Genomic DNA, 15,945 nt, shown 5'->3' with positions numbered 1-15,945 from the left:
ACATTTGCCATCGTTCAGTGATATAAAGAAATCAGTATATATGGTAAGAAAGAAGGATGTATGTATGGTAAATAGCTCTACTATTGATTTTGATATAGCTTGAATTGAAAATAGTAAATTAAGCGACGTTAGCTGTGCATATTAACCGTGACTTTGTAATAAAGAGCTTGACTATTTCCCACGGCTTTTAAAAAAAGTCGTAGAAGCTCAGTACGAACTTCTTTTTTCACATTGCGTTAGATTCCAGATACTGCACTTAGAGGAAGGTGAACTCAGGATTCACATTGAATCAGCGCTTCCCACAACTATTATACAGACGTTGATGTTAAGCTGGTACGGTCTATATCCATACGTACTTTTGAAGATCCGTCATTTGTCTTTTAAAAGTAAATTGTTTTGTCACACATTACTGTAAAACCAATACGAGTAATAATTTTCAATGATTAAGTTAACACTCTCACAGTCGGTCTCTGACATGCGAAACGTGCTATATCTATATCAGAGAAACACTATTTCAGTAAAATGAACATCTTTGTTTAGAAAGTGTATAAAAATGCTTTCAGCAAGGGTAGTAGTTTGCAATACTGTGATAAATATTTGTGCAATAGCTGGTCATGAAGGAGTGTGTGGGATACTGACGTGACTTGCTTTGGTCGCCTATGTCTCTGTCTGAGACATCGATGATTAGACCCAATGTCGGATTTACCAATCGGCCGACTAGGTCCCGGCCTAGGGTGGGCTACATGAGGTTTTACACATGTATATGGATTTCAAATATAATTGTCTACACCACCGCATTAGAGTTTTTCTTCCACCATTTTCATCATGTCATACTGTAAATTGGCTTTTTAATTAATAACAAATAATATTGGACGGTAAAAATTTGATGGTCTCATAGCTAAAGTGTGAGAGCATTCAACCTCTTTGAACTGCCCTGGGCAATCGCTTTTCATTCTATAATATCTATTTCAGTTTATCTAATAATCAGTCATCACAAGTATACTATATACTTAAGTAATAATAATAATAATTTTAAACTCATATAAGACAAGAGGGTGAGGGGACCGCACATTTGGCCTATCACATTTTGCCTAGGGTCTCTGATTTGTACATCCGGCACTGGTCAGATCACAGACAATTGATCATTCAATGCAAGTTATTGGTGTCTGTCAGCAGCTGTGCATCGTTACTTGCTGCCTTCACCCTACTAGCCACTGGAAACAAATGCAATGAGATACTATACTTCGTTACACTTTGTTTATTTATTTATTTTGTATTGCTCTACATTTACTTTACTGTCCGGATTATTCCTTACCATATAACCCGACGCTACTCTTGTCCGGATATCACAGGTTATACTGAATACAGCAACCACACACCAGTGGCACTGTACAGTTTGAAAATATTAAAACTATTACATTTTCATTAATAGCCTAAAACAAGGTAGAAGACAGTGGCGAAGACCTTCGCTGAGGTTGCATTCAACATTTAAAGTCTGTAGCTAATTTCTTATTGACAGGTAGAACGACAGTCAACAAATCATACAGCAAGGACATTTTTACATCAACTAGGAAATAAAAGAAAAATTATGACAGATTACTGAATGATACGTTTTAACGACACTCCCATTCTTGTCTACGTAGTTTACCATCTTATCATATTCACAGTTTTCATCATTAAATAAGGTTTCATAACAGTGTTTAAATAATAACAGTCTACATACTAAGTTATCATAAAATAGTGTTGGATGTGTTGTGATAGTTGGCTACATATGTCAATATGTCACATGTTAAAATCTCTCATCAGTATACTATGTTTATTTAAAAATTTATTTATTCTGACATTTTTCCGTTGTCATCGTAGTTACCCACAAGACCGATATAAAATGTTCGCAAATGTTCAGCCAAAATTCTTGGAGTGACATGCATCATAATCTAACTCAGTTTTTCTCATTTATACATGAAGTTTCATGCGAAATTTCAAGGTCAGTTCGATTTCTAAATATCATGCAGACAGACAAACATACATACAGAGCGAGTATAGTTAAATTTCCCAGCCCAGTGATAGGCTTCAGCTACTAATTTCTGAGTTTGCATGTGCATTAGGTTGTTTTGAACTTTAATAAAGCTAGTAAACTCATTTAAGATATACAGATATTTATAACAACAACAAAAAGTCATAACATAGTTAGTTCATTTTCAGTGTATATTTTCCCAGTGCATTGAGTTTGTCTACTTAGTTTCAAATAAAATAATATTTAGTATGAGTTGAAATATAAATAACTGTCATCATATTTCTCAAGAAATAATTTTAAAGACTATTAATTTTAGTTAACCAATATAATGTGGTATTAACATAGATTATGAATAAGAAAATGTTTGGCTATCAATTATTGTTTTAGTTGCAAATTAATAAACTCGTGATCAATATGTTGTATTGTATTATTATATTTGATTTTTACAACAAGTCTAATTGATTAATAAATACCTACAATAATATAGAATATAGGCTATCCAACGAGAGATATAATTTTTATAATATATATTTGTTATTAAAGTACATTATTGCCCAATTGAAGATAGTGAAATTACTATAAATATTTTTTTAACAATATGTTAATGGATTGAAAGAATATGAGCGCCCGCCAAATACGAGATGCTTGAATAGTACTACAGTTTTGTCAGAACATAACATTTATGAAAAGAAAGGCGCTAAATGTATAAGAATACACGTTTTTTGTAATACAAATATACCTATTAATATTTAAATAGTTTTAATATACATTGTTATCTTTGTGCATTCTAATAATATACAATAACTCAAATAATTTAATAACATATTAATAAAATAAACGAGGAGGTGGAAATGTTTTTAAATTGTGTTTAAATCTCATAAAAACAATACTGTAAAATTAATTCAGATGAAGTGTTGCATGGCAAACACTATAAGGACATGTCTTGGAGGAAATACAGTGTGTCACATGAAAGTGTTTTCATATTTGAACAACCGCTAGATGAGGATATGTCAGCCAATGTGTATAAATGTTTACATACACGTTGGGGACATATTTAAATGCCAGACTTAAAGTTTTAACATTGATATTTTTGGTAGAAACAAATTGGTAGTTGCCGAGAAGAACACATAGGCTAGTTTACATGCCAATAACTTTACGTTTATTCTGTACAGATTTTAATTATTATAATTTGCTATCAAATTGAAACTTGTCTATCGCTACGCACTAGTAGCAAAGTCGAACAAAAGCCTCTTAAACATTCCATAATAATATCTCTAAGATATTAAGTATTTCTTCTTCTAAGATTATCAGTCCTTAGATCCTCATTGGTTTCTATGTTGCTGGAGTGCAGTTTCTAATTTAAATAACCTCACAGAAAATATATACAATTTTAATTCCGGTGATCTAAGTAGCTGTTTAAAAAAAACATGATCGAATCGCAAGAGCATTTAGGTTAAGAAAATAAATCTTTAAGGATTCTCAGAAATATACTTTTTACTACCTACACGGCCTGGATCAACTGGGGAAAATTGGATATTAGTTTGCTAAGGCAAAGTAATTTTGTGACAAAATCACTATATTTGAATTTTTATCGATCTTTTCTTACACAAGCTTCCTTAGAAATTGTCATCAAACAATTAAAATAAACTAATTGACACGCATTTTAATACCTCCGACATCAATGACAGTGAAAAAAGAGTAGGATAAGAGAAATAAAAATAATTTTTTCCAAAGATTATTTCCAAGAACATATATGATCGCAATATGTGTTCTTGGATTTTAGAAGTTACTAGAAGAAGAAACCTTTAATTTTACAGAAGTGGATAATAGTTACATGAAATAATTCCAACAATGGACATTAGAATATATTAATATTATTGTAATTACCAATTCGTCAATATAGTTGTAGGAGTTTCCATTCGTAATGAATGGAAGAGTTACAGAGTTACAGAGTAGTTTACTATATTTTGGACAGAACAATTGTCAACTCTTGATAAAGCTTAGAACAATGAACTCTATTTAAATTGAAAAAATACTTGCGATATTTGTTATTTCTACTACGATGTTTTTATAAGTATAGACATAGCATAGAGAGTATAGAGATCAACTTCCAGGAGTTTAGGTGGTGTTCCACAAGGTGCAATTTTATTTCCTTTATTTTATTGCAATGGTAAATCTGTTATTTAAATAATTTCAAAAGGACAATTATTAAATTAAAAATAATAATAATAAAGGAAATGTTGGTAAAAAGTTTAAATAGCTGACTTCTCATCACATCCAAACACCATAAATGTCTTTAGGCAAGTGTTACATCACCTTTAAACTTGTCATACAACCAGAAGATATGTATTAAGTAATTCGCCAATGACTATGGATGAAAAAGTTGGAACATTAAAATTGATCTGCGAATCAATTTCAAATTAACCTCACTCTAATACTTTTTCTCCAGTTAAATTATTAAGCTAATCCGCAAGTAAGCCTAAATCTGCTCAATACGACTACCCATACACTGTAGATTCACATGTAGATCTAATAGTTTTCAAAAGAACACAACTTAATTCCCAACTCTAATAACAAATGTGTAGTTTGCTCCAAAGTATCCAGGGAGACTTTTATAAGACAAAATCACCATTTGTAAAATCCTTCTCTAGTTACATTGCCTTAGCACTATGCAATAATAAAATAATTCCTACAAATGAGCTTTAATATTTTCAGTTTGATTTACTCTCAAAATAATACGTGTAATAGATCTTTTCCCTTTAATTAAGAATAGCCCAAAATCTATTTATAACATTCAACGTGATAACGTAAACTCTCTGATAAGACAATTGTCTGGACGACAAGACGGGGAAATAAGGATCTGACGTAGGAGAGGCAGAGTTCTGTTTGGACTAACGGTACGTTGTTTCTATTGCATTACCCTCCTTTCCTTAAATCCACCTTATTTTGTACCAATATGTACTAACTCATTATCCCAATTCCTATGATTTGGTTTTCATTCCCTTTAATATAATTTGATCAAACGTACCCTAAATATGGATTATTATTTGCACACTATATATTATTGCGTAATGTTGGCTTATACTAGTGGTAGTCTTATGGTAATAACGAACCCTAGAATATGGGTACAAGAGAGCGTGAGTAATTATGAATATTTGTCAAGGAATTTGGTTAAGTGAACTCGTTTCCCTAAAATCAGAAAAGGAAAAATATTTTGTTGATACCTTTGCAAATAACTTCAGACGTCTCAAGTACATATTTAGGCAATTTTGTAACAAGGTCCTTATTAAAAAGACAGGAGGTTCTTCAGGGAGTGACATGTCTTTGGCTGAGTGTTCAGCGAAGCCTCTAGTGCCAATTGCTGATGAACGAAACAAAATAAATGTCAAACGAGTTCTCATAGTGGGTTGAAATTTAGTATTGGAACTATGCTAGATATACACAGGTATGAAAATGGTACACATCGATTTATTGAGAGTTTTGAACTCTGTCAGTCAAAAGGCGGCTTTCGTGACAACGATCTTATGGGTAACCATCTTGGGAACGGGAAAAACAGAATAAACGAATAACTAAAGAATTATATTGTGAAGATTAATACAATTGAATTTCAACACATGTGATAAAATTAATTTATTGGATTTGTTTTTATTTCTTAACATTATAGATTAATATGCAATGTTATTTCCAAAACAGACTAAACGATAAATGGCTTTTTTCTTTGTTAACTAATGTATGAAAAATGGATGGACCGAGCATAGATCTTACGTTAAGAAGCTTTTATTAACTCACTTCCTAATCTTATAAGAACTAAATAATTCTTCTATTTTGAACACACTTTGCTAAGGATTATCAGGTGCCCCTGTATTCAACTTTAAATAAGTATAAATTATCATGAAATGATGGAATAGATAACAAAATAGTAAAATGAAACATCTTTATTGTCTTCACAACAGCTATATTAAGGACGGGAAAATTTTTGTTTAAATATTCCAAGCGAAGACTGATTTGACCACATTAAAACCAATGCACTTCAATTAACTTAATTAGTTCATTATTAATTATCTTTTGTTAATTGCTCAATCGGTCATAAATGCATATCCATATGTTTACCTAATGTTCCTGATGTTCCTTGGCCTGACAAAAATTGAAATTTTTCATTATTAATAAAGATTATGCATAACATATTTACACTAACTTAGATTTTTATAAACACCGTATTAAAATTATTTATTGTTTTAAAAAGAGGATTAATTACAATCATCTCTATTGTGGAAATTGTGGACTTGGAGGCCATCTGGTTTAATATTGTTTATCAGAGTTGTTCTGTTCGATTTAAAAACTATTTATGACTTTTAATAGTTAAATAAAATCGTAAATCAAATTTATATACTTTAGATAGCGATGCTTAATAAGCTATAATACCAAAAAAGAGTATAAGACCTTTTATGATTAATGATTTACAAACTTTTTTATTGTAGCTGTGCTTATACAGCATTTTTTTTAGTTATTAAATGTATAATATTAAAATTAATGAAATACTAAAACAAACAAGTTCGTGTTACCACTGTTCTCAAAGACATGTTCATTTGATTTGATTGAGTGTGTGATCGCAAAGACAAGTAATCTCGTGACATTATCAAATGTTTAATGTATAAAACTGTGTATTCTTGGTGTTTTAGGACATTGGTAATACCTTTGTGAAGAAATAAAGCTTAAAACACTGTTTTTAATAGTGAAACCGTTATGATTCTTAATATTTGTTTATAAATTGTCATATTTTAAAGCTTGGTGTGTGAAACCTTTTTACGCACTGTTTTGAGAAATTTGGTTCTATGGAGATCAATTTGAACCCTTTGTTCACAAGCAGAGTGTGGAGCATAGAGTAAATATTAGAGTTTCATTACGTACATGGAAAAAGCAGTTTGTATATTGGTATAAAATAAATAATTTATTTTACAGGATTTTAAATTTATTATTTATTAGTATTTATAACAACACATATTGCTTAAAACAAAAGAGTATTATATTCAATATTTCATGTTATAACTATTACTATTAACGGTTTTATTCACGTTATAGTTACAACATAAGACCGATTTAATGCAAAATAACTATTATTTTATTATTCTATTATTTTAGTTGATCTAAATATTATTTTCAATTCTATAACAATTATCATTCCTACATTTTCATCTGTCTGTCTGAAAATAGCAAACCCCTAAAGGGAGAGTGGTATTCTTGGATCGTTACGTGTCTTTGTGGGACAAAACTAACTTAGCCCAGCCATTAATATTACCACAGCAGCAAAACCGTCCTTCAGACTGTACTTTGAACACCATATCTTAGACCGGACGGGTTCTTGCATCGCAATGTACCGTTCTCTCTCTCTCTCTCTCTCTCTCTCTCTCTCTCTCTCTCTCTCTCTCTCTCTCTCTCTCTCTCTCTCTCTCTCTCTCTCTCTCTGCGTCACTCATAAATTGGTGACGTAACTGTAACCACAACGCGACAAGAAAAACATTGCACCTTTATTTACAGAATTATTATAAAGTATCAAAATAGATCGTCAGTTAGAAGTAACAGAATAAGCATTATTTATTAAATAAACCTTAGTTAAACACGATATCCTATAATTATTCTACACAAAATGCGGTGTTTAACTTCGTTATTTAAAATAAAAATATTTTATGAAATATAAAAAAAAACTAGACCTACACATGATACATTTATGCAAGTGTGTATCTATGAAATAAATGTTAGAATATTGAGTAACCAGTTTTAATAGTCAGAAGTAAAAAATAAATGTTTTTATATTTAAACACTACAGTTTTACAGCAACTTTTAAATTCAATAAGGTAAGTGATAGAAATCATTGATTTCTGGGGATTATGATAAATTTAGAGGTTTCGCTTATAAACCCAACAGTACACCATTTTATCACAAGAATAAACCATTTTGGAGGAGTTCACAACACAAGGGTTCATCAAGACACAGGAGTTCACCATACACAAGGATTCATCATGACACAAGAGTTCATCATAGTTGTAAACAAAATTCATAACAATACACTTCATTTAGAAACGCTAACGAATTCCATAACACGGTGGGGTGTATATATGCTGTATCATGTGTGAGTTAATTTTTTTTCATAAACCTGAAACGGTACGTCATTATTTTAATGCCTCTTCTTTATAAACATAGCTGGTTATGCTAATTTTGATCTTTTCTGAATTAACTCATTTGATATTGAATAATTTTAAATTTATTTTATTTTAGTTTAGACTCGTCTCAATCTTGATTCTAGATTAATTTTTACCCTAAAATGACCTAGATTTTAAGCCTATATTCATAATTAATTAGTTATTCTTTTATTTTCGATAGATTGAAAAACTAATGCGAGGTGTTGTCAAAAGTTAAATGTTTCGGAAATCCACCAGCAGACTAAAGGATAAAATATGAAAAGAGTTAAAGAAAATTGGTTATGATCTTGTTTTTAAACCACAAATAAAATAGGGAAAATCCGGAGATTAAAAAACAAAACTAATAACGAAAATATTGAAAATTTTACGTTGTCCTAAAAATTAGAATAGTTTTAATACATGTGAAATGATTCTTTATTTTTCTTTGTGTTTTATGTGCTATATATTATTTTAACAGCAAGAACGAAGCCATTTGGAGGATCATTTTTTAAACTTTAGTGAGATGATGGAATGATTTCCGAAACTTTATACAAACCCTCACAGTTCATTTTGGATTTGGCCCTGTTAAGAATTAATGATCCAATTTAGTTCAAAAGGGGTACTACCAATGAATTTAAATCTATATTAATGTGGATTATGTCTGATCTAGATATTGAATCTAGATCTATTAGTATATTACTGACTTAAGCCCTAAATATAAATTAATTTTGAACTTCATTAATTTTGATTATTAAACTAGAGCAAGTTGGAGAAATCGATCCTGTAATTCGCTTTTTTTTAATTATAATGAATTACTTCATCGGTAATGTGGACTGACAATCAAATAATGTGTAATAAATGGAGCCAGAAAATATATACATAAACTTAACGTTGTAATAAACTTTTGAATGAAATTTTCACTAACAAAACAGAATGTTACTACAGTGAAAACCTGAAGATAATGCCAAAATCATAGTATGGGATTAAATAATTAAACAATGAATTAAATAATTGAATCGTTAAACGTGAAAATCTGATAGCATGTTTTGTAACCCACAAGCAAGTACATGAAATGATAATGTGTCATATCTTCTAATTGGCTTGTAATGTGTACCTTACTTCAGAGCAGTAGAAGGCAACACTGAAGTAAGTGTTTTGTTTATCCAGGGCATATAGACGGTAAAATCCATGAATTTATTATATGGAATATTCTTAATTTATAGCAATTGTTATATGTTTATTACGATTGAAGTTGTAGACATGGCACAAACAATAATTTTGAACTTCTTATAATCTTTCATGAAAATGTAGCATTCTTATTATGAACCACAACGTCAAAATAGAAACCCCCTAAGAACATTAGTGTTTTTTAGATTAAAGATACTCGTAAACCACCCTATAAAAACTGATAGCAGTAAATATTATGCCACAAGTTTAATTTATGTGGTTTGTGTAATAATAGTGTAGTTAAGTTTAAATCTTATCGTCTACGGTATTTGTTTTAACGTCAAGTGATATGTTTGGTTTTAATATTATGTGAGGTAAGTGCCAATTTTCTTATATCCAATTTCGTACATTCTAGGTATTAATACATAAATATAAAATTATAAATAAGTTCAACCTATAGCACTTTTTGTGATTGTTTTTAACATAATTATGCTAAGGCTACGATATGTGTTCAAATAGACGCGATCTAAGCTAATATAGCTATGTGCTATTATTTCAGTTATAAGAAATGGCCATTGTCTTGAAATCTTAAATTAAACTTTACCATTACGGAAATAAAGGTTTTAAAATCATGAATGTAATTTATCCTAGATTCTGTGAAAAAACGACTGTGAATGGAAGAAAAAACATACTCTTCTATAACATATTTTATTAATAAAAAGTACAATTAATTACAAGTCTAGCTATAAACACATAACAAATATACCATTATTGTTCATGACTATATTGTATTGTCATGGCTATAAAGAAATTGCATAATAAAGAGTAGTTTAAATCAGCCAGATAAAAATAATAATTATTAAAAACGAAAGAATCTGTAAAAAATGTATACAATGTAACAAAAGCAGGATTAGTTTAAATTTATATTTTGGTATGTGGACTAATAGTAAGTTTTAACATACATGTACAAGGCGGTATTATTATGCCGAATGAAATAATATAGCAATGAATTATCACGAATCTATAATGAATTCCTTATATAAAACATTCAACAAACAATTAAATATTAATTTTAGGACGATAAACAATACTAGGTACTCTAATTGGACTGGCTATCTGACACAAAACCTAGCAGGACAACTTAATAATATTTTGCTTAGAAGGGTGAGAGGTTTTTATAATAACTACAACAGCACCCTACATTCCAGAAATAATAATATATAACAGAAGGATTTACTTATTTTTTATCAGTACCTATTTATATCTTCATTATTATTTTTAATAATACCAATCACTTATGAAAATTGAGCTTAACATTATTAAAAATAGTAAGAAAGTGTATATACGAGTATTATTACCTGACTAGATTATTATCTCGTATTACCGGAAAACAATGATGGTGATGAGAACTTTGTGTGAGAAGAACCCATCAAATCCTGCTCAGAGTTAGGTAACAAGAAAACAGGGACAAACAGAGCTTTTGAAAAGTCAGGGACATCCATCTGCCTGTCTCTCTCGGAGTAGACCATTGGCACGGCCTTGGCGTGGCCTTGGGCCATGAAAACTTTACTAAATGCTTTGTCTCCAAGATTTTTCAAGTGTCCGTCGTCGAAATGAGGTGTGAAAAGTTCCTTCGAGAATTCCTCTCTCTGTTCCTCCAAAGGCTTAAACCCGTAATGAAGCTTTGGCTTTTGAACTTTTGGAACAAACGCTTTGGGATCTTCTGCCTTTGGAAAGGTAAACTTTTTAGGGGGAGAGTAGGGAACTTTAGTTTGAGCCTGGAATTTAATTGGTTTTGAATTATCATCAGGAATTTCGGGTTGTTGGGGGAACTCTGGCCTGGGAGCGGTGTTCACTATTGGAGCAGGTTGAGGGGAAGCGGAAGGACCTGCGTCGGGGGAGTCCATGAAATCACCATACCCCATGAGCCCTAGATCAAAAACTTCGAAATTCATAGGTTTCAGAGGTCTCTCAAGTCCTTTTGAGTAAGCGGAGTGAACGGACTGGATGTCCTTGGAGCTCTTCTCCATCTCGTGGGGAGACAGTGGTTTCACCTTCAGATGTATCTGCTCGTCGTAGTCGGGGTTGACAGCGTACTGGTGAAACTCCGCGGGAGCGTCTCTCTGCGAGTGCTTGACCAGAGGCCGGTGAAACCCTGGACTATGGTTCAGGAAGTTGTCAGGAGGATGCAGCTCAGATACCGATGGGTTGAAGTTCACACTGTATTCACTCCCCGTGGAGTCATGGGCAATGTCGTAGGTGTATTTCCTCACACCTGGGCTTGCTGGAACACAAGAGTGCAATTTTAGTTTTCGTTTTTTACTGACATTACGTATATTTTTTACGTATACTGATATTACATAATTAAATAAGAACCATCCCGTTTTAAATAGTGTACAGTATTAACAGCTAAAAACTGTCTCAGTTTATCAGCAGATACATCAGATACCACTCTATCTAGTACCATAAATCTGTGGGATAGCTACGCCTGAAAATTTTAAAATGCACAACTGTCTTACAATGATAAAATAATCATTCAATACAAAAACAAAGAAAAAAAGGAGTATTGAAAAAAGTTAGTTTGGTTTTTGTGTTTTACACGCTTTTTTCAGAAGTAATGAATATTTATCTCAATAAAAGAATAAACACACTGGAATTAAAGGTGGTTGATAATGAATTCGTTTATCCTGATAGGATAAAAATAAAATGAAATAACGAATATGAAATATCTTACAGCACACACATTGGACTATCGTTACAATTAAAGCCGAATGCTCCCCTCCTTGTTGTATTTTGGGATCATACGCTTGGAGAGAATACGTGCAGTCAAAACAAAACGTATATTTTAGTTATGGCACCTTAAATGTCACTTTTTGAAGTATAGGTACAAAAAATTGCTTCAGATCGCTCCATTGCTCAATTTATCCACTTCATTTATAAAAGGCTTTCAGCTTCAAGCTCTATTTGTTCAATAATGCTTCTAATAATGTAAAAAAATATATAAAAATACTCATTTTTTATATCTTTTACATTTGTAACGCATATACAGTTTTAAAGTGACTAACTATAGGTTTGAAATGTTTGATTTTCATTAATTTTATATTAGATTGAATTTGATAAAATCAAAACCACATTCCCAAAACAACTTCCACAGTTTTGTTACACATTTTATGAAAAAAAAAATTTCATGAATTAAATAAACCGAATTAAAAATAAAAACTAAGTTTGAGCTTATTTTTCGTAATCTACTATAAAATAAAATAACAAATCCTTCTTTTAAAAAGTCATGATTTGTAGACTCGTGTTATCAGGAGGATAACTTTATCAGGTCCTATATTTATTTGGGTGAACACAAATAAGCAAATAAATTCAGATGAAATAAATATAAAGAATAAAGTCGTAAGTGTAATAAAAAAATAGAAACAGTTGCAGGTGTTTGGAAAAGAACGTTGATTTTATATTGCATTATAACTGGTTTACGTTAATCATTCAGCCTTTATAATCTGCAAATTAAATGTTTCAAATCGATTTCTAATATAATTAATTACAAAACAATTTATATAATATTTGTGGATATTTTTGGTATTTATGTATGTATTTAAGTGATCCATATTAAACTCCTACAAATATACTATATAATGTCTTCTTTTTCTTGACGGAAATAAATAACTCCCTTAATTCCTTTATTTTATAATTGGTCATGTTATATAAGTGTCCTCAGCTACATTACCATCTACAAGTTATGATCTAAATATATAAAAATACCACATACATAACTCCTGATGTTTTATCTCATTGATATTAATGATGCATCATTGTTCTATGTATCCATCAATCAAATCCTGCAACGGAAGCCTGAAACAGTGTGCGCTGCAATTTGCAGAGTGTATAGTACAATATTTAACGTTCTAATTTTGGAAGGCGTCCGTCGTTGCAATATCAATACTGTAAATTCTGACACCAGTAATATAGATTAATTTATTAAGTATGTTTTTATTTTATTCGTTCCATTAGTTATTAAATATTTTAGATTTTGGAAAGGAAGTATGAATTTTATATATAAAATTTGATATTTTATGGAACATCAATTAATTATAAAACTTAACCATCGGAATACTTATGACTCATTATGGTTAACATATCAAGATGACAACTATATCTGCAGTGACTTTGCGTGATAATATAGTCTTATGCTTACGTGCGGAGTTCAAATGACTAAACAAATTTAATATTTAGGATTAATACACCATTTCCATGCTTTCTTCCTTAACCTTGACAATTTGTAAAATAGGAAATGACGTGACGATTGCTAAACGTGCTTATTAACGTGAAGCAATGTTTTTGGTTTGGTTTATTTTCAAAATTTAGATTTTTTACTATTTTGAACAAAACCTGTTTATTTTCTTGGTGGCAGGAAATATATAACAATTTTGAAATCATTGCATAAGAAATTCCTGGCATCTAAAGCATTATTTGGGATGATCTTGTATTTCATATTCACAGAAAATGGCTGAGGATATGAATATTAATTTTTAACATTAAATAATGGGAAGATGATTTTATATGTATTTTTGTAACTATTACCTTTTAATAATATTTAATTTTCTATAACTATATTTTAATCAAAAAATTATATGTTTTGTTTGGAATCATAAATTATTAAAACATTTAATTTATTTTAATGATATTTCAAATACATATTTTAAAACATGAATCCTTTATATTTATCCGTTTTGCCTTCGCAGCCAATTAAAGAAATCCATCTCTAAATGCCAATAGTTCCCTCGGTTGTGATACTGGTCCTACTTCCTTTCTTCAGGAGATTTATGATATTTTAGTATTTCAGTGTTATAATTAAAGACATACACTATATGAGTACTACATTTCGAGGCAATCGCTTAAGTCATTTTTGAAATAAACAGATCTGTGTGTAAAATTATACAGACAGAAATGCACCTTTTAATTTCTTATACAGCTAATTTAAAACGTGTTACAGCAAAACATACAAGATAAAAAGAATCATTCTAAAGGACTTTTATTTTTCTCCATTGCACTCATTGCATGAAATCCAATCATTGTGCATTTCTTAAACATTTAAAGAGCACTTATGGAGAATCAGTTACGACAATTTATTTTTTAACATCTTAATTTCACTCATTTCGTAACTTAAATTGTACCAGGTGCATGTCTATAGTATATCTTTTATGACTTTTATCCTTTAGATAAAATAGTTATTCTACGTTAGCAGTGTTGCAGGGGATGTTAGTTAAACACTCTATGTATTTGCGAAAGCCTTCATATCGATGAAAAGAGAATTTATGCTCGTAGATAGTGCACGATTAGAATAACCTGTATTGCGAAAACTGGCCGCGTAAAGTAAGAGATAAAATTACGACTCGTCTTCGGAAAGGAATAAAAAAAAACTGTTTCCGCTTTTAGGGTGAATACTAGAGAATCTTGATTGGACTAGCTCTCGTGAATCAAAAGTTATCTAAAAGTTGGCAGACTGTGATCAAGAAGCGAGACTGACCTCTGATTGGTTGAGACTCGGCCATTCACGATACATTTAAAAATGATTTGTATTACTGGCTCTACCAGTTTCGGTTTAACATATGTCGATAAAAGATGGTCTCCAAGATGAGACCATACAATTTTGCCGAGAATTGAGTTATGTTAGAAATTTTCCGATGTGACGTGATCTAGACAGGTTAAATGAGTCTCGTCACAGGCGTAATCTTAAGCCTAAGAATTAAGATTACAAAGTAATGTAGTTTGTTAATTCTTAATGACGCACTTAAATGGTAACCTTTAGCTAATGTCTAAATCGTTCAGTAGCATTATGAACAAGTCAGAATGAAAGTTATATATTTATACATTAGTAACCATATATAAAAGGTTAAAAGAATTTATAATGTTGCTTTTTTACTTCCGATATTGTATCATTATTATTTACCATGTGAAAATACCTTTGGACATGTGCAAAATTTTCTATGGACAATTGAACACTATTACACAACACTATGTAACTTAAATCGTGCTAATAAATATGAAATGTTGAAAACCTGTGGATGTGGTAGAAAGCAAGCGTGTGTTGTATTTTCAAAGTTAGTGACTTAAGATTTATCAAAATAGATCAAGAAAAATTGGGCCTAAAGAAAACAAGCTGTCGAAATATGTATGATTTTTGTCTTTGTTCATTTCAAAAGCCGAAACTCTAATAAAGTAGGAATCTCAATGTCTCTGTTTTCTTAACGGAATTCACTACACAACTTTGAAACTTTTCGCTGTTTACTTACTTCCTGTTATAAAATTCATGTTATATTTATGTACATGTATCAATAATAATAAGAATAATTTTCTGACATCCATCCATCCTAATTTATTCGCCACACAGTAAATATCTTTATATTTTCAAACTTTAATTACTTGCCATTCGATTTGAAAATAAAAATACGAAGATAACACCATTATAAACATAAAAAATTTGATTATACAAAGTTCCTCTTTAAAATCGTTTCATTACCTTTCCGTCTTTGAGGCAGTTCTTAACATATCTATTCTAAAGCGTATAAAACATAACAATTGGTC

The 15,945-nt window shown here is 30.6% G+C and overlaps 1 protein-coding gene across 1 annotated transcript in view; it reads right to left on the bottom strand.

Annotated features, from left to right (window-relative positions):
• Positions 1–10,049: 10,049 nt before the first annotated feature.
• The window catches only part of LOC124358662, a 42,334-nt gene continuing 36,438 nt past the window's right edge, over positions 10,050–15,945 (bottom strand). The window contains exon 3 of the mRNA XM_046810966.1: positions 10,050–11,641. Coding sequence (XP_046666922.1) covers positions 10,728–11,641 — 914 coding nt within the window. The 3' untranslated portion in view covers positions 10,050–10,727. The remainder of the gene's footprint in view (positions 11,642–15,945) is intronic.

Source organism: Homalodisca vitripennis, chromosome 3, assembly GCF_021130785.1.
Source record: "Homalodisca vitripennis isolate AUS2020 chromosome 3, UT_GWSS_2.1, whole genome shotgun sequence".
NCBI lineage: Eukaryota > Metazoa > Arthropoda > Insecta > Hemiptera > Cicadellidae > Homalodisca > Homalodisca vitripennis.
The sequence above is the reverse complement of the archived record's forward strand: the minus strand, read 5'-3'. Positions and strand labels throughout refer to the sequence as shown.